Source organism: Tachysurus vachellii, chromosome 5 (assembly GCF_030014155.1).
Source record: "Tachysurus vachellii isolate PV-2020 chromosome 5, HZAU_Pvac_v1, whole genome shotgun sequence".
Taxonomy (NCBI): Eukaryota; Metazoa; Chordata; class Actinopteri; order Siluriformes; family Bagridae; genus Tachysurus; species Tachysurus vachellii.
In genome coordinates this window covers 8,827,760-8,847,359 of record NC_083464.1, presented here as the reverse complement: position 1 = coordinate 8,847,359, position 19,600 = coordinate 8,827,760, and the positions used below count along the sequence as shown (strand labels likewise).

Sequence of the window (19,600 nt, the reverse complement as noted above, 5' to 3'; positions counted from 1 at the left end):
CATGTTCTAGGAATACTACACTGGGAAGTAAGTACAATGTACAGCAAAACAAATAGTACAAGTTTAAAATGATTTAGACTGTCATTTAAGTGCTTGGTTCACATCTAGGTCTTCAGTCATTTGCAGCAGAAGTTCATCCCACCACCTGTGTGCCAGTATAGAGAGTTGTCTTTATCCAGGTTCCCTTGTATCTTGAGGGATCAAGTAAATCCACGGTAGAGGTTCAATGATAAAGCAGTAGTGTGGTTTTATTAGTGTGTTCAGGTAAATGTGCCTGTTTTTGGATTTCTTGCCTACGTGAAGACAGCGGAGGGAATGCAGAAGTATGGTGAGTTTTGAAATTTAGGAAAAGAAATCATGCAGTTTTCTTATGACCCACAAGTAAACCTCTTCCAGGAGCAAAGCTTGAGTTGACAAGTGAACCAGCACTTACGTGACCTCTGTGGAAAAGTCGTACTGATGTTCAGGAGTAACCTGCATGACTGAGTCAGGTTACAATAGGAGGAGAGAAGGATCATTGGTTGTCCAGAACAACCCCAAGATTTTGTGCACTGTCAGGTTTGAGACAAGTGTTACAGGAAAACCACAAAATTTCGACTTGGGGTTGTTGTATATCTCCAGGGATATAAAGCAAGTCTGTATTGATATTTAGTTTCAGGTCATGAAGTTCTGTGTATTATAAGATGTTTGCTGAAATCTGCAGAAACATTAGTCCTTACTGGTTAGGGGTGGTTTTTCAGGTAAGAGGCAAAACTGCCATGCTGTCCCATTAACATACTGGATACCCCCAACTTACCCGCCTATGTGGTGACAATGAGCCAATAAAAGGAAATCACTGGGCCAGCTCCTGCTATCCAAGATCAGAGGAAAAAAAAACAAAGCAAATGGTGAAAATGCATTTCAGTTTTTCGAGATATTTCTGTCTGGTTTCTGTGAGTAAAATGTTCTTACAATATACCAGTATTTGATTTGATAGCATCCAGTCTATACATGGCCAAGACTCTGGTCTAGCATTAATTTGTGAATGAGGTAACAGCCAAAGCACTTTGCTAGGCCACTTACACATCAGTATACGTAGTAATTTGTTTTTACACACCAGTCTTCTGTCTTTTTCTAAGTAATAGATTTATAACCAACTGTAATCCATAAAAAAGCTTATCAATGATTGTTATATGAAAGCTTTCAAATTCATCTCATGTTCCTATTATACATCTTTCCTTTTACCACTGTGTATGTATGTATTGGGGAAGTCCTGGCCTAATGGTTAGAGTTTGACTCCTAACCCTAAGGTTGTGCGTTTGAGTCTCGGGCCGGTAATACCACGATTGAGGTGCCCTTGAGCAAGGCCCCGAACCCCCCCAACTGCTTCCCGGGCGCCGCAGCATAAATGGCTGCCCACTGCTCTGGGTGTGTGTTCACTGCTGTGTGTGTGTGTTCACTGCTGTGTGTGCACTTTGGATGGGTTAAATGCAGAGAACAAATTCTGAGTATGGGTCACTCATACGAGTATGTCACGTCACGTGTGTGTGTGTTTATCTAATGACTCCATTAGGTGAAAGTTTATTTGAATATAATTGTCAGAAGGTCAGTATGAGACAAAAGGTCATGCTATAGTTCAATATTCAGGTCAGAAATTCAGTTTTTAGAAATAAACCTGAAATATTCCCAGGTCATCACGTACTGCGCATGCGCGAGTCTAACCTGTTGAGGTTGTCTGACGCATGCACAAAGTCTTCAGTTCAGCAGCGCTGTGTAACAACCTCCCCTGCTTCAGTGGTGGTTCTAGACCATTTCAACTGGGGGGCCAAGCTGGGGCCAGTTGTATTGTTAGAGGGGCCAGTTACATTTAGACCTTATTGTTGTCATATCACTTTGTGCACTGCACTGCAGGCATTAACAGGCAAAATACCATGTTTATAATCATTCAACAATGTATTTGCATTTCAATTTTATTTTTTACATTTGCATTACATATTCAGTATTGGTCACAGTAACTGTATTCTACGATTTTTGTGGGGTTTTTTTTGCAAAAAGATTCATCTAGATTTGTCTTTGCCCCCCTTGACTCAATACTTAGAACACCTAAATTGCTCAATCTGTCATCCGGTCCCCCATCAGAGTTCTTGGGTATATATTCATCATTGGCTGCACAGGTGGTTCTTCCCAGGATTTGCTGATATCTGCCAAAGGAAAAAATATACATAAAAAGTATGTATACCCTTTTCATTTCAGCAAATAGTTTATTTACATAAATACTGAGAAAGTTTTAAGTTTTAAGAAAGTTGCACGTATTACTTCATCCGTCTTAGTATTTTTCAGTTTTCCATTATTTGCTGATGAGAATGTATTTATATATTTATTTTACCACCCTCATTTTTACTCTTTGTCATGTCTTTTTGCTGTTATTACTACAATTATATACAAAAATATTTTGTTGGTATTACTATGAACCTGAACTTTTTATTACCTGAACTATCTGGCTCTGTCTCACTGTCTACCTTATCTTTTCTTTGGAAGAACGACATGATGTCCTTCTATCTCTTCATTTTGGTGAGAAGTATAGAGCAAAAGCAGTGGGGACCAAGAAGCTTATGAATTAATTTACTGAAAATAACTGACTTGCTAGGTAACTAACTCAGAACCATGAGTTTGTTGATCATATATTTTATCCCTTTCCAAACTGCCACAAACTAACAAATGGCCAGATTGAGATTAGCACTTAAGTAAAGTTGGTCACATATCCACAGGTTGGAGTTTCCCGAGTCAATATCTCCTGAGCTAAACACTGTTACTACACAAATAACACCTCTTTTCTATCGTAGTAATGTAGAGACGCAGCTACAACCCAATTTTCCTCAAAATCAGCTTTCCTCCGTATTGGACAAAATACATAAGTCTCTATGTGCAGACGACTGAGAGACAGATTCCAAGGGACCGGGGGCGTAGCCATCATTTAAAAAGTAGGGGGGACGAAATGTCTAGTGTTATCTGTTTTTTTTTCTTTCAGTTAACCCTTGTGTAAATGACAGGTTTTATTTTTAATCATGATTTTTTTTAATCATGCTTTATATGCGTTATGATTATATATGATTATAAAACAGAAAGAAAGAAAGAAAGAAAGAAAAAAAAGAAAGAAAGAAAGAAAAAAAGAAAAATAAAGAAAGAAATGATTGTTGGTCAAGGAAAGAAAGAAAGAAAGAAAGAAAGAAAAAAAAGAAAGAAAGAAAGAAAGAAAAAAAGAAAAAAAAGAAAGAAAGAAAAAAAGAAAAAGAAAGAAAGAAAGGATTGTTGGTCAAGGAAAGAAAGAAAGAAAGAAAGAAAGAAAGAAAGAAATAGAACAGCTTGCCACTGGGACAGTACCCTTAAAAGGACATCTTTGTACCTTATTTACATTTTTTACATTACCCATCATCCTTTGCACCCCGTCATCCACCATGTTTGTTTCCCGTCTTCACCCGGACTCTATTTATACTCATCATCACTGTCTTCACTCATTGTCGGTTATCGTCTTTACTATGTTGTATGTATGTGTGATTTACCTGCTCCTTATTATTAAAATGACATCTTTAATGTCACTATCCGTCGTCCTCGTCTCTGTCGTGTACATACAGTGACACATACTTGATATTATGTAGAATTGGCAGAGTTAAACATGCTGTAAAATCTCAGTTCAACATTATCTTTATTCTTATTTGAAGGGTTTTGATAACACACTTGTTAAAACAAAAGACGTTATAAAAGAGTTTATATAACGTTTGTCAAAGCAGCTCTTTTTCCTCATAACCCTTTAAATTAAAACTTGCTAATTATTCAACAAGAGCAACAGGCAGAGTTACTAAACATTCATTCATTCATTCATTCATTCATCTTCTACCGCTTATCCGAACTACCTCGGGTCACGGGGAGCCTGTGCCTATCTCAGGCGTCATCGGGCATCAAGGCAGGATACACCCTGGACGGAGTGCCAACCCATCACAGGGCGAGTTACTAAACATTGTGCAACACAATTCGGATACCATATGTCAACTTACACTGCTTGACATTTTTATAAAAAAAAAGGAGTGAAGCGTTTTTTGCCGCTTTGAGCTCATCCGTAACCGAACGCTGGACCGCGGGTGCGACTCGAGCTACAGTACTGTGGGCGCGTGATGATGACGTGACAAGTGAGTGACTGATTGCCGTGAACGTCTTGTATAGACTTAATCTTAAACTTTCGTGTCTCTTTGAATTTTAAAACCACTCTGCATTTATATACATTGCTCCATTAAAACCTCAACATGTGGTGAACACAACTCTACACTAAAAAAGTGAGGGGGACAAATTTTTATAAAAAAGTAATCTACACCCCTGCAAGGGACCGTCTACAAAGTGCAAAACCCGAAAAGCGAATACAGGTCAATAACTTTACTGTAATACACTGTACTGTCACCAATTCAGCTCACACACCACTGATAGTTATACTACAACACTTACTTGGGAGAAAAGTCTTTTTGTTTAATTTTTATGATTTTTCATAATTATAAAAAATCAGTAACTTCACTGTAATATACTGTAAGTGTTGTAGTATAACTATCAGGACATCAGTGCTGTGTGAGCTGAATTTGGTGACATTACAGTGAAGTTATTGACTGTTTTTTTGTATCCGCTTTTCGGGTTTTGCACTTTGCAGACGGTCCCTTGGAATCTGTCTCTTAGGTGTTCGCACATAGAGACTTGTGTATTTTGTCCAACACGGAGGAAAGCTGATATTGAGGAAAATTGGGTTGTAGCTGCGTCTCTACATTACTACGATATAAAAGAGGTGTTATTTGTGTAATAAGAGCGTTTAGCTCAGGAGTTATTGACTCGATAAACTCCAACCTGTGAATACGTGTCCAACTTTACTTAAGTGAGATTAGCTGATCTAACGTTATGCATTTACATATGCATTACTTCTGTAATGCATTTAATACAAATACAACATATTAACAACTTTACTCACCTCTATATTTCCTTCTTTGCTTGAAGTCTTCAACTATGATATTCGTGCAAAACATTCACCAATTTCTGAGTAGAAAAAAACCTGCAGATGAATGTTCTACGATACTGTTGTGTTCCGCTTTAAGCAGTCCCTCTAGAAAATGTGTGGGTTAAATTTCTGTTCCGCATTGCCACTGTCTAATAACGGATGCAAAAAAACAACGATCGCTTCATGAAAATTATTTTACACTCCACATTTAGGGGGGCCACAAGGGGGTCCAAGCTTGTTGTCACAGGGGCACTGCCTCCCACCCCCGGAACCGCCAGTGCCCTGCTTTCTCTACGATTATACATTTAAAGTCTAATTTATCCTTGTGTGGTGTTGCTGTGCGTTCATACACTAAAAACACATGCACATCACTTTTATTAATAAATATATGAACATTACAGAAGCTTCAGTTCTACACTGAGACAAATGTTATATTAGCGCTTGCCTCTTTGCCTCCCTCTAGTGGACAACTTTCCCCACTACACTTCATTTGTACACGATTATTAAATACAAATGTACTTTTGAAAATGCTTTTGATTCAACAATTGCTTCATGCTCATCAACTTTGCAAGACTGAGCTGATGCGAGATGCAAACTTTTCTACAATGCTAAATAATCCTTATTAATAAATAAAGACACAATGTTTTTAAGAGTTGGTTTTAATAAATAATTTCCAAACAGCATGGCAATAGGGAACATGTTAAAAAGGCACTTGTAAATTAAAAGACTAGCTAGGATTTGAGGCATCTTGGGTAATATAATACTGCATTATACATCAAATATCAAGAATTTTCCAGTTCTATGTCTTGGTAGTTGCAGAAGATATGTCAAAACTATCTTCATTTTAAAAGTAAGCACATAATTTTAAACAATAGAACAGAATCAAAAGTTTAACCACATAACCATGTTCCATAAAGGCGTTCACAAACCTAACAGTTTTTTCTTGTTTTTTTAAAAAAAAAAAGTCATCAGTGGTTTAAATATTTAAGTACAATAAATGATAACCTCATAACATTGTGTGTCACTGTATCAGAGAAAATGATACTTATCCTTGTATAAGTATGCAAAGATTTATACTAATGTAGATCAGAAAGTAATGACAGATTTGTGTTGCCAGAGAAACAACACTGATAATCATAACGCAGTCTGACATACCCACAATTTACTGATCAAATGGAAAATCTGAGTTTTCTTATAATTATACCTTTCAACTGTAATTAAGTAGCAGGTTAGGATGGAATCCTGACTCTTTTTCACTGACAGATTTTTCTTTTGCTAGGGGCTTTAATGACAGACATCATACTGATTTCAGGATTGCATACAAAAGTATATGATCTTTACAGGTTGATGTCAGATATATAACATCATTTGTAGTAGAGAATTAGAATAAGAAAGAAAATCTGACCAAAGCCATGTGCGTTTATGAGTGAAATGCCCCAAAGCGTCTGTAGGTGTGGCATAAAATCGCCGTAGATTATGTTCTCAAATCAGAAAAATGTTTTAAATGTTATGTTATATTCTGAAATATAACATAACAGCAAATAACATATGCCTGTAACATGACTTCACTACATGCTAAGCAAGTATCTCTAAATTCATTAGCATAATAAAAAGACACCAAGACAAATAAACAATATTCCTTATTCCTGATTGTCATGTCGGATGTTACACATTCACAATGATGCTGCTGCATGATGCTTTTTAGTTGTCTCTAACAGAAATGTAGACTTGGGTGGATATTTATGAACTGTCATAATAAAGGTTCACTTCATACCTTATGCATCGCTTTTGAAAGATTAAAAGGAGTCTCGAGTATCGAGAATGTTCGGTAAATGTGTGGAACCAAGGGAAATAAAAAGTACCCTAAACAAGAGCTTCAGATGCTGATAAAGTCTTTACACACTGTACAGGTTTTGCAATAAAACAGAGGAGGCACAAAAGGTTGTGTCCTAACAACAGAAATGCATAGTTCTACAAAATAAAATGAAAAGAACTTGAAATGGGAGAAATAAATTCAAAAATGAAATGAAAGTATATGGCTCTATGCACAGGGGAGATGTGCATTATTTGCCCTCGTATTTGGGATTGATGACGGTCGTAACGGCACTCTTGTAGATCGGATTTTCGCCCTGTAAAAAGTAGAAATGCGAACATGTGAAAACAGGCAGAGCAACAGGATTTTGAAGATTTAGTAGTTTTAAGTTCTGCCGAAAAGCAGAAAAACGAAGTCATTTGTTAAAAATCTGAATATAAGAGTGAATGGATGCAATAAGACAAGCTTCAGTAAGATGATTAGTTCGTAAAAACACAAACGCACACAATGCAGCAGTGAGTGCGGTGTCAAAAATACATCTCAGTATATATAATAATGCTTTCATTATACACAATACACATCACAATATTTGGTTTTTAAAAAGTATCAAAATTGAAAAAAGCAAGAAGCAGGAAATTTGGATTAGAGTTTTTCCAACAGTGTGTCAAAAAAAAAAAAAAGAAAAAGAATAAATAAAATAAATGATTATACTGAGGTGCCAAAAAAACCCCAAAAACAATTGGCATTAAAAACAGAAGAGAGAAATATTGTTGTTGTTAATTGACGGACAACAACAGGTGAGCAAAAAACCCTTAAATTTAAATAAAAAATAGAATAAAAAAGAAGATATGCATAATATATAATGTTTTGCAGACTATTGCCAAAAAGATCTTAAAAAAAAGAAAAGGGTGAGAATGTTAAAGACTTTTCCATGAACATTTTATGGAGGGGGAAAAAAATCAACCAAATATATATATAAGCTTTTTTATATATATTCATAAGCTTATTGTGGTACAGTTTATTGCATCAACATCATATTGTGATATCATCCAACCTATACACCCCTACAGACTAACATTGAATTTAATTTAATTTAACAAGACGTTTACAATCAAAGATTAATCTAATTTAAATTTTATAAAAAAAAAAAAAAAATGAATAAGATTTAAATAATGAAATAATCACAAGTTATTCACAATAATTTGAGTTCAATGCAGTTTTAAAATCACACGCCATAGATCAGTAACACTAATCTCTCACACACGAGAAAGAAACAATGACCATGCAGAAATGAGCAGAAAATAATACACACTTAAAGAGCTGCAGTTTTTTGTCCATAGTTTGGATTCTGGAACTTATTAACGGGACTCTTGTAAATTGGATTCTCTTGCTAAGGAAGGAAAAAGGCACAGAAAGAATTTGACAAGATGGAAAGATGAAAAAAGGGCAGAGGAAATGAAGAACACATAGCAAAAGCAAGAAGAATGATGATGAGGCTCGAAGAGGAAGCGGAAAGAATTTACTGGAAGGATCTTATTTGAAATTCAGTATTTCACAAAATCATTAATGCCACTGGTCTTTATAAGGTGGAAAATCTAACACCTAAAGGATGACTAGGAAATATTCTCATGATATGTGTTCATCTTGCTGTACTAACTCCTCCATAACAGGATTTTAGCTGAATAATATTATTTGTATTAAAAGAGTCCCTGAGCATGACAATGTCTTTGATGGATATTATGAAGTATTTCTGTTACATTACATTTACAGCATTTAGCAGATGCTCTTATCCAGAGCGACTTACATTCTCATTTTTATACAACTGAGCAATTGTGGGTTAAGGACCCAGCAGTGGCAGCTTGGTGGACGTAGGAATCAAAATCACAGCCTTCCGATTGGTAGCCCAACACCTTAATCACTAGGCTACCACATCTGTTAGTCACTTAGATCCGAAAACCCGAGACCCGACCCGAGACCCGAGCGGGTTCGGGTCTAAAAGTTTCACGTGTGCCTCGGACACGGGTCGGGTATGATAATAGCGGCATCGGGTCTCGGGTAATTTAAAATGAATGTGTTTTTACCGAACGGACCCGAAGTCCTGTATCTCGCGTGTGTGCATCGACTCTAGTCCTTTTCCAACGTCTCCTCTGTTTGCCAAGACCGCTTGCGACATGTGGCTGGTGACCTGTGGCTGGCAGTAAGCTAATTTTCGTTGAAACAGACCTGTCAATCAATTTTGAATCCACGCTGTAGCGGTTACTTTAGTGTAGAGTTATGCAACATTCGAGTCCAGTCGGGTTAAAAAAAATTGCCAACGGGTCAGGTCGGACTCGGGTCTAATTTTTTTGGGTTTGTCTCGGGTTGGGTCTTTCTTAAAAAAAAAAATATATGCACGTCGGGTTCGGGTAAAAAGTGATTTGGGTCACTTCGGGTCGGGTACATTTCTTTAGACCCGAGAAAACTCAACAGACTCATTCAACAAATCTATCTATCTATCTATCTATCTATCGATCTATCTATCGATCTATCTATCTATCGTGATAGAAATTATACTGAGGAGTTGTTTATTATCTGACCTTCTATGCTCGTGACTGGTAGATGTTTGTGGCTAGAAATTGTTATTACCGGTGATTGTTTTTGTGGAACATGACAGGGACAGGGGGAATATTTTTCAGATTTTTTATATAGTTTTTAATATAGTTTTCTTATATAGTTTATACTTTTTATTATTTTATTATTATTTTTTTTTAATACTTTTTATTCTAATACCGGACAGTTGCATAAAACATTACACTGCATGTCGTACCCTGTATGTATGTGTATGTGACAAATAAATTTAATTTGCACTGGAGACGAGTTGGTGAGACATAGGCTCATAAACAGCTTCTAGTAGACCTTGGTAAGGATAAGATTAGCCTGATCAGGAGGTGAGCAGGCGTTGTGCATCTAAACCAATGATTGATGGTGTTTTCCCCTTACATGTTTTCTTGTTTGAATCATGCCTATAAAATCTTGATGTCATCAATGATCGGGCCCTCGGCCTCACTCAGCCTTCCAACAAGTGTGCTTAAGTGGAGAGGGAAGTTGTCAGGAGTTGGAAATAGAAATACAGGAATGAAGACAGAATGTTGGCATCAGAGGCCAGTGATTGGTTAGAAAGGAAGGTTAATCCTGGAAGACATCCTATCTGAACAAACCACATTCAGATGTATGATGTTTTAAGTATGCAACCAGTGAGTCTGAGTTATATGAGTTAAAGGTTTTATGTATGTTTCCGAGTCATCTGTTGATTTGCCAAATCAAATGACTGCTTCACTAATTTATTAGTTCCTATTTAACTTTCTACTGCAGTGTGGGATTAATGAGATTGACACCTTTTACTACATTTAGTTTTGAGCCCGAGTTCGATTCTGGTTCAGGAAACAAACGGAGCCATCACGAGAGAACTCAGTGCCGGCCCAAGCCCAAATAAAATGGGAGGGTAGCATTAGGAAGGGTATCAGGTGTAAAACCTGTGCCAAAATCAAAATATGCAGGTCGGATGATCCGCTGTTTCGACCATCTATAGAGCTAGTGCTAGGAAGATTCAGTGCTAATGCTAGTTTCCTAATGTTATCTGAAATGATATTTGATAGGTAAGAACAAATATTATTTTTGGAAATAAAAAAAGAAAGATTTGAATTTTTAAAATATATCAATAAATAGAAACAACTACAAAGGTTTCCCGGAACAAAACGGCAACTTAAAACATGACGAAAACCAGAGCACTCAATATAACTGTCTGAAATTTCATGACTAGCCACACATAGCCTTTGAAGACGGTTTAATCACAGGCCCTGACAGACAAAGTGACTGAACTGTAACTGACACCATGGCCTTTCCGTTGCTATTATTAGAGCTTTCTGAATTTTTCTGCCCTGCCCATGGCACTCAGAAACACTCCTACATTAAAGAGGAGCTTTGATGAATTGAGCTGCTAATGTTCAAGATATTGGACTTTCTTGAGAAAAAACACAATAACGACAGCTTCTGACAGTTTAAACGTAGTGGTGGTAGTCCATACTTATTCAAGCATAACTTTCTTTTTTTTTTTTAAAGCTTTTTTGTAGTTTAAAAGCAAAAAGTATAAGACGGAAGGAGATTTTCTGACCTGCAGAGGGCAGCACTGAGTAACCAAACCTCACACATATATTCCATTCAGACCACACCTTAGTGACCCAAACTCTCCAAATCCAAAATGGCTGTGTTCTGTTTTCCAGCTGCTAGAAGGCTTAACCCAAAAATATATTCAAAGCCAGCTGGCCTTTAAATAACTTTCCCATGAATTAAAGAAAGAAGAATGGGTTGAGATATGAGGTGGGGAAAAGAGAAGTAGTTTTAGGCACATTGTAACCCTGCTATCTTTATATATGCAGAAACAACCCAATTAGGTAAAGCAACAAGCCTTATTAGAACAAGGGACTGTAGTGTTTTAAGGCTAAACTGAATACTAATACGTTAAAAAATGACAAGTCTCAGAATCAATCAGATCCAATAAAATCCAAGACCCAAAAGCATAGACGTTTTCTTACCATATCCCATTTGGCATTAATTTTCTCTTTCTCAAACTTGGCAAACTCGCGGCGGTCGTGAATGATCATGAGCAATTTCCAGATTAACAGAAGGGCTAGTCCAATCAGCACAATTCCTGCAACCACTCCAGCCACGATGGGGATGATATCAGGACCAGCTGGGCATTCTGAGAAATAAAGGATTATGGGAAAAATCATGCAACAGATTTATACTTCTAAAACACATTTCAGTTCTAGTAAACATACCAACATTCACAATATATTTGCTAAGTGATTTTCCATTTAAAATCCACTGTCAGCCAGAAGTGTTTAAAAATGTGGCACTCTTTTTACATTTTATTGCCGTTACTGTGGTAATAAAATATAAAAAGAGTGCCACATTTTAAACACACACACATAAAATTCATCCTCTTTCAGGCTGTAACCAGTATTATTATAAGCAATTGCACTAAGTTACTTTTAGACAAAGTTTGTCATACAAATAGATCTTCATTCTTCAGTTTATTTGTTATACCTTTTCTTTATATATATCATTCGAGTATTAAAATATTAATACAGGGTTCCCAAAAACCTGGCAGTGTTCACTTCTTAGGTGCTGAAATCTTTTTTTTTTTTTTTTTGCTTTTTGTGTAAAATCTTGGCAAATTGTCCTATTTTCCATTTCCAAAATGTACCTAAAGTATCGACGACATGGACCTCGGTGTGGTTCGTGACGGAGTAGGTGTAGTAGAACCAGCAGTCATTAGCATCTCTTTCCTTGCAGTGCATGAGTGGGAAGGCTTGTACAGGCTGAGGCAGGTTATCTGTATCTTTCACTTTAATCAGAGTGAAGTAGCTGCAGTCTCTCTCACAAGTGTCCTTCTTTTCTCCTGTACCAAAAGCTCGGCATTGCACACACGCCCTGTGAAACAACATGCTGGTTGTTATATGTCTGACTGTGATTAACTTTCATTCATTCATTCATTCATTTATTTAATCATTCTTGTTCCACTTCACGGGTGTGGCTTGTGGCACCAGGCTGAGAAGTTCTTTATCTTTATCCTCCAACACAGATCCCAGCTATTTCTGGGGATCGCTAGGCTCCTCACCCTAACACATAAACTAAGCTATCATTCTATCATTAACTCGCCACCATCATAAGAGAACTTTCTCTATAATCTGAGTCCCTGCTTCACCACCACAGACTGCCACAGTCACTGTAATGCTATTACAACTGATCTGATCTCACATTCTTTTTTTGTATATAATTTGTATATCAATCCCGCAATTTGTATATAAATTTGTATATAAGAATGACGACCTATCAATTATTGAATGTGAATCACGGCTCTGAAAATAGTGCTGGAGGTAACATAAATGTGCTTGTTCTAATACAGTAACATATCTATAGTAACAATGAAAAGTGGACGACCTAGAACATTTCCTGGATAACCACATCATGAAAAATGCAACCTGAAGAACAAGCCATCCACATGAAACACAAAAAAACACAAACATACCACAGACAAAGACAACAAGCCATTTGTGAGGAAAATGTATTTTTACATCAGATAAATATGTAATATTTTTCTGTTTCATCAGTAAAAATTTTATCTTGCAGTAATATTGTATCAGTGTCTGTTCTTTTGTCTGTCTAATTGATCCGTCCTTGTATTTATTTTCTTTCACAATCCAAAGCAAATAATGTGCTTTGGATAAAAGCATTTCTTTTAAATATGTTAGGATTACAACTATTAAGAGCCTGATGGAGGTTTTCCACACATACTTGTGTTCAGTGCAGACTCCAGGGCAGGTGGGGCAGATCTCACATGTGGGTCCCTGGAATTTAGGATCAGTGCACCTACAGGTTCCACATTCACACATGCCTCTGCCATTACAGATCTGATTGTTGGAGGCCAAACATGTCGACATATCCAAGGAGCAGTCGCATGCACTTCCTGTGTAGTTAGCATCACAAACGCAGACTCTGCATTCACAGTGGCCATGACCTGGCATCAGACAGGGACAGACAATAACAGATTAATTCATACAGTCCAGGTAATTCCTCAGTATCTTTCATTACTCCAAGTGGTCTCAGAGAGTAGTTAATACCTCCACAGAGCTTGTTATTTGAGCGGTCGCAATTGAAGTTGTCACATTCGCAGTACTTGCCGCTGTAGTACTCCTCTGGGTTGTCCCTCTTCTTACATTCGCATTTGCCGCACACACACTCGCCGTTGTTGCTGCAGAGATCAGTGGCGTTATCTTTACGGCAGGTCTTTTCCAGGTCTTCGCTGGACACTTCGTCTTTCCAGCACTCACACTCTCGGCCAATACGATCTTTATTGCACCTAGAGACAAAAAAAGAATCTCAACATTGAGCAGATGTTTGTAAGTTATTGCATTTAATGGTGCGATCTTATAATCAGGCATTTTAATTTATTCCTGATCGTCTACAAAACACAATGAATTTTACTTATGTGTAGTTTAAATTTCTCTAAAGTGCCTTTTGTCGCTCTAAAGTTCAGTTCGTCGCTAATTTCCCTCAGAGGTCAATATATCTATCTAATCTATCTATACATCTATATGCACTTCCAGTCACTGTAACAGGAAGACCTGTACACTTGCTCATTATGCAGCACAATGCACTAGGTGCATTTCCTATAAAACATATCTTTATGCAGATATTTTAGGTTATATGTAAATTATTGGTGTTAGTGGACTGTTACCTGCAGGCACCACATTCGAAGGTGCCATTGCCATTATGGCAGAGGTCACTGTTCGCAATACCTTTCTTCTGGCACTCACAGTCACAGATAAAGCTCAGTTTGATCTCCACTTCCTCAGTGAAGCCCAGAGGTCTGATCTTTAGGATCTGAGGTTTGCCTTGTTTGGGGCAGCCATTAACTGTAATGTTTATGCTGAAGGAGACCTGTAGTAGTACAAACAGTAAAAATATAGAACCTATTTAGTTGCCCGTTTTCTTCTAATTTTTTTATTTTGATGACAGCATGCACTTGAGCATGGACTCCAAAGTCAGTCCAAAAACTCATACATTTCATCCATTTGAGATCAATCCACATGCTTAAAGAGATGATATTAGACATGAGTGAAAATCACTGATTTAATCATTACTGCCCTACAATAGATTTTTTAGAGTCTTACCTCATCTCCAATTGAGATGTTGGAGCATTTGCGTCCCTCCTCTCCAACACTTACTACTCCGTTCTTGCAGCGGGATTGATATGTGATGGTGACTCCTTCAGGCAGCTTGCTGTTCTCTAGAATCACCTCTGAAGACAGAGACTGAAGGAGAAAGATAACATTCAATAACATAAAAAGGAAAAAAGGTCAAAGAGTGCTTGACTGCTGAATAAAGAAGCAATTCAGAATAGGTAAGTTGATATACTTACATTGTACGCATCGATAATAAGGTTGATCACGTTGCTGGAGTTTGCCGACAATGTTCCCACTGCAGACTTTGGAATGAGGTTTTTCAATTCCTGTGGAGGACAAAAAGCTCTCAAAAATGTGTTTGGGAGTGAACCACAAAATGGAGACAGATATAAAACACTGCAGTCTAGGACTGACTGAAAAAAAGAGTTTGTATTATAAATGACACGTTCAGGTTCCAGGCAGAAAGTCTACATTTTGTAACACAACAGAAGCCAAGTCTCAATATGGAAACTATTTTCAGAGTTACACCTATCCAAAAAATATAGAGTGAGAGGAGGATTCTCCTTGAGAATCTCTCTCTCTCTCTCTCTCTCTCTCTCTCTCTCTCTCTCTCTCTCTCTATATATATATATATATATATATATATATATATATATATATATATATATATATTATATATATATTCACCATGTTAAAAGTGGGGTCTCTGTTGTTTGAAAGCCAATGTTGACATGCCACAAACACGCCCCTAACACAAATGGGTCCCACCCCTGTTTTAATAGCTCCGCCCCACACATACACTAGACAAGTATAACCCAAGTATAACCCAGACAAGTATTATGGAGGAACCTGTTGGGGCAGCTGACCAAGGGTATATTTTTATCAATAAATTAACTCAATGAGTAATACTTTGGTAATACAAATGTGTTTTTGTAGTACTGTGTGTTGTACCGTGAAAGGATTATCTCCATTTCACGCGGAAGCATACGGTCAACACCTAGAACCCGAGGCAGAGCCAATGTTAGAGGCAGAGGTTGTAACGTTGCTGCCGATAACATGGAAACAGAAGACTTGGAGTGTGTGCGCATTTTTCAGGCACAAAGACTTGCAGTAACGCAAGTAAGTGTATTGATTGATTTAATATTCTGAACTTTAATTGATAGAAAGCCGTATTCTGTTAGTCCTACTTCTTGCCTTATCGTAAGCCTTTCTTCGCTTTCTTTCTTTGTTTTTAGCCACCATGTCAATGTTAAAACGCTTTCTGCTAATGTCACACATGCACACTGAACACTCTCTCCGCCCATATTGACAAGACACGCCCCTTTCTACTCATTGGCTACACGTTAGTTTTGTTTTTTTTTTGTTTGGCGGCCCAACGCAGTTTTCTGAAGCATTTCTCAAACAACAGAGACCCCACCTTTAACAGCATGAAGTAACAAATTTAAAGTTCGTTTAATTCAAAATTCTTAAAACGTTGGAAAAAAATATTTCTAAAATCCATGACATCTAAATGTCCAAAGTAAAGCAAATGAGCAGTAAATAATTAATTTCAGGATCAGTTTTGATGAATTAACCCTGATTTCTGAATTCTGATTCATACAGGGATTTGGTTTATCTGGTTATTGTAGGCTTAAGTTAGTCAGTAATGTAATAAACATTGGCTGGCATATCTGGTTTATTAAAAAACACAATTACTACAAGTGACAAGTTTTACTTTAATTAATACTTAATTAATTAAAAAATTTTATTAATACTGAAGTACAATGTTTTCTAATGTTGTGTTAAATAATGCCACTAAAGTAAAATAAAGTAAAAAGCAAAGTAAAATAAACCTTATTTTGTTAGATTCCGTAAAAACAGCATGGGAGAAAGTCATAAGAACATGAGAACAGAGGCAGAGGTCATAAATATGTGTTTCAAAACTTCAAAAAGATGGACTTTTACTAACCCAGTGAGAAACAGAGAAGTAAAATAAACCATAATCAAACATATGCAAAGTATATTCATGCAGATACACACACACACATGCACATGCGCACACACACACGCACATGCACAGACACACAGACACACATACACACCGAGCTAAGTGAAGGAAAAAAGCATACTTTATAAACAGGCTGAAATTCCTCTGTTACAGCAAAGATGGTCTGGATGTTATTTTCACTTAGTTTCTGCACCAGATGTGCTATTGATGGGTAATCCTGTCAAATAGATTTATAAAGCAATAAATCCATAAACAAATACACAATCATTTGAATATCACTACGCATGGAATGTATATTCCACAAACTACATACATAATAATGGCTCATGGTGTACATGTTGTTTTCAAGGTGACATTTGCCATCATTAGGAAGCACAATTCCACCCAGTTTTCCATCTCCGGCAAAATGGAAACCTGCATCTGTAGAAAACACCAGCAAACGAGTGACGTTTCTCCAGCCAATGTGCTCCTGAGAAAGGAAGAAAGAAAGAAAGAAAGAAAGAAAGAAAGAAAGAAAAAAGAAAGAAAGAAAGAAAATATATTACAAAATGTGCTTTGTATTAATCATATTCACACAAAAATCAAATACAGTTTCCTCTCCCAAAACCAACAGACCGGCTATATCATTCTTTCACATCATGTTGGAAATAGGAGACCAAGCAATACATTTACTATTAGATCAAATTTACTCTGCACATTAAAAACCTTTTGAACAGATTTACCCACTTTTAGTAATTAAATAAAGAAATATTGTGTTTGTGTTTTGTGTGTTGTGAATTGTGTTCCATCAAATATTTCTGTATGGTACATTACATAACTAATTTATAAGGGACTATTTAAAGTGATCTAAATTTAATCAACTAAATAAACAGTCACAAATATATTGTACGTATTATTAAAATGTTTTTCATTCTAGAGTATTTCATTGGAGTTCTTTTTTTTAACTTATAATTTCACTAAAAATGTTAAATCCCTTGTCTGGCATTGCAACTATTTAAAATAAATATCAAATAATATTTAAAAAGAATTTAAAGAATCCAGACAAAAAAGTTGTTAAGTTGTGTACACTTACCCCGCACACAGCGACCTGCATTATAGCATCAAACCCACCCTCTGGAGAGTCCAGATTGCCTGAGATCTGCTGCTGACCCACCAGTGTGTTGAACTGCTCACCATTACTGGTGAGTTTCAGCACGTTCTTGTAGCTGAAGGGACTCGTGCAGTTCTGGTCCCCGGTGCAGGGGTTCAGAAGCTTGGCAGGGGTGGTGCTGATGTAGGGCATGACTGTCTTCTCGACAAACGAACCAAAACCTGACAAATAAATTCAGAAATACACATAATGAAACATTTAGCACACACATACATCATATAAAAGCATATATATTTTTTTCAAAATGGTGTACATTTTTGTTAAAAAATGGATTTAATCTATGAAAGTGAACATTGAATCTTTGTATTTTATTTATATTTTATATTATATTTATATTTACGAGGCATTGTAGCACACAATATGCATTTATCTAAGAGTTGGTATGAAAACGGTCTAATTTAAATATACAGTAAGCACCAATAATGCACATTGTTAATGCTCTCACTTATAGTATCATTCAAATACTATAGTGGGTAAACTGTAATAAAACCTAAAAGACTCTACATGTTCAAAAACTGACAGTGTGGGCAGCATAACATCAGAAAAATGTTCTAAATAAAAAACAAAACAAAACAAAAACCAAAGTTTGCTTAGTGCCAAAAATAAAAAAAATAACACTAAGCCTAATTAACACATTAACATGTCCACTGATGTTATCATTAACATTAGTGTAGTAACTAAACTAAGGAGTGAAATTGTACTTGACAAACATATACAAATATCCCAGTGTGGTTTTAGGAAATACAAACACTACTGGAAAGTCGGTTTCAAATCAAATTAGTGGACCAGAACTAAATGTTGTATAATAAATAATACATAAGTGAAGTTTTATGGAGTTAAGTAAGTTTCTGGTTAATCCTGGTCAAAGCACTGATTTTTTTAATACATAAAATGATATTAAATGACATTTAGCTTCTTTGTGATTCAAAGACCTCGAATAACAAAAGGTTTAGTGAAATACCACGTATTTGCATGTTTGCTGAGAGAAACCTCTTGTGAGGTTTATTCAGCACTCACCATGTGTTCGTAAGGTAAGGCGTCTTTGTGTTTATTCACTTGCGTGCTATGAGTAGATTATCTGCTAAACTAACTGCTCAAAGAACAGGTGGTCACTACAATGGCAATAATCAGTGCTTTTTTTACTACATGCAAGCCTATACATTTGTATTATATGCTAACAGTTAATTATAGTCTATATATCAGAGACCAAAACATCCACAATGTACATAGATGGATTTTTTATTATAAGATCAATACTTTTTCCCTTCTAAAGAAAATCAGAAGTCTTCCTATTTTCCTGCTTCTTCCCTACTTCACATTAGTTCATATTCGTTCATCTTTATAGTCCTATTAGACTGTTTCATTCATAATGAAAAGCCTATGCTCTTGCTTTTTCTCCTGGTTTTCCTGAATCAAGTTTCAACTGTCTCGTAATTCTCCAAGTGTATTTTGTGGTCTGGATTTGTATACTGCTTTGGAAAGTACATGAATAAATTGTCTGCCTGTATTATGACTGAAGTGTGTGATCTTTTCACTGATAGCTGGAAATGGCAAAACAGGGATGCTTATCAATTACTTTTTTTCACCTGCTAAAAATGTAAAAAAAAAAAAAAAAAAAAGTAGCTGTTTCATTTCCTTTTGCCAACTGGTTGACCTATGTCACCAATTTTGGCACCAAAAAAAGCTTTACAAAATATTACAAAAAATTAGCTTGACATCATCCTACTTAAAGGTGGGGTCTCCGTTGTTTGAGAAATGCTTCAGAAAACTGAGTCGGGACGACAAACAAAACAAAAATAAAAACAAACGTGTATCCAATGAGCAGAAAGGGGCGTGTCTTGTCAATATGGGCGGAGAGAGTGTTCAGTGCGCATGTGTAACATTAGCAGAAAGAGGTTTTAACATTGACATGGAG

At 36.4% G+C, this 19,600-nt stretch overlaps 1 protein-coding gene and 1 long non-coding RNA gene across 3 annotated transcripts in view; both read right to left on the bottom strand.

Annotated features, from left to right (window-relative positions):
• Positions 1-1,935: 1,935 nt before the first annotated feature.
• On the bottom strand, positions 1,936-5,079 carry LOC132845248 (uncharacterized). The gene is made up of 2 exons (XR_009648405.1): positions 4,982-5,079; positions 1,936-2,180 (listed from the first exon to the last, which is right to left on the bottom strand). It is a non-coding gene; the product is annotated as an uncharacterized LOC132845248 (long non-coding RNA).
• Positions 5,080-5,649: 570 nt separating this feature from the next.
• The window catches only part of itgb1a (integrin, beta 1a), a 34,554-nt gene continuing 20,603 nt past the window's right edge, over positions 5,650-19,600 (bottom strand). The window contains exons 6-16 of one of the 2 annotated variants that reach the window (XM_060869635.1): positions 17,608-17,846; positions 16,849-17,004; positions 16,657-16,752; positions 14,785-14,874; positions 14,537-14,677; positions 14,101-14,303; positions 13,484-13,722; positions 13,158-13,380; positions 12,067-12,293; positions 11,393-11,559; positions 5,650-7,137 (exon numbers count right to left, since the gene is read on the bottom strand). In XM_060869635.1, coding sequence (XP_060725618.1) covers positions 7,072-7,137; positions 11,393-11,559; positions 12,067-12,293; positions 13,158-13,380; positions 13,484-13,722; positions 14,101-14,303; positions 14,537-14,677; positions 14,785-14,874; positions 16,657-16,752; positions 16,849-17,004; positions 17,608-17,846 — 1,847 coding nt within the window. In that variant the 3' untranslated portion in view covers positions 5,650-7,071. Of the gene's footprint in view, positions 7,138-8,133; positions 8,212-11,392; positions 11,560-12,066; positions 12,294-13,157; positions 13,381-13,483; positions 13,723-14,100; positions 14,304-14,536; positions 14,678-14,784; positions 14,875-16,656; positions 16,753-16,848; positions 17,005-17,607; positions 17,847-19,600 lie in introns of those variants that run through there. The other variant, XM_060869634.1, reaches the window with a different exon arrangement.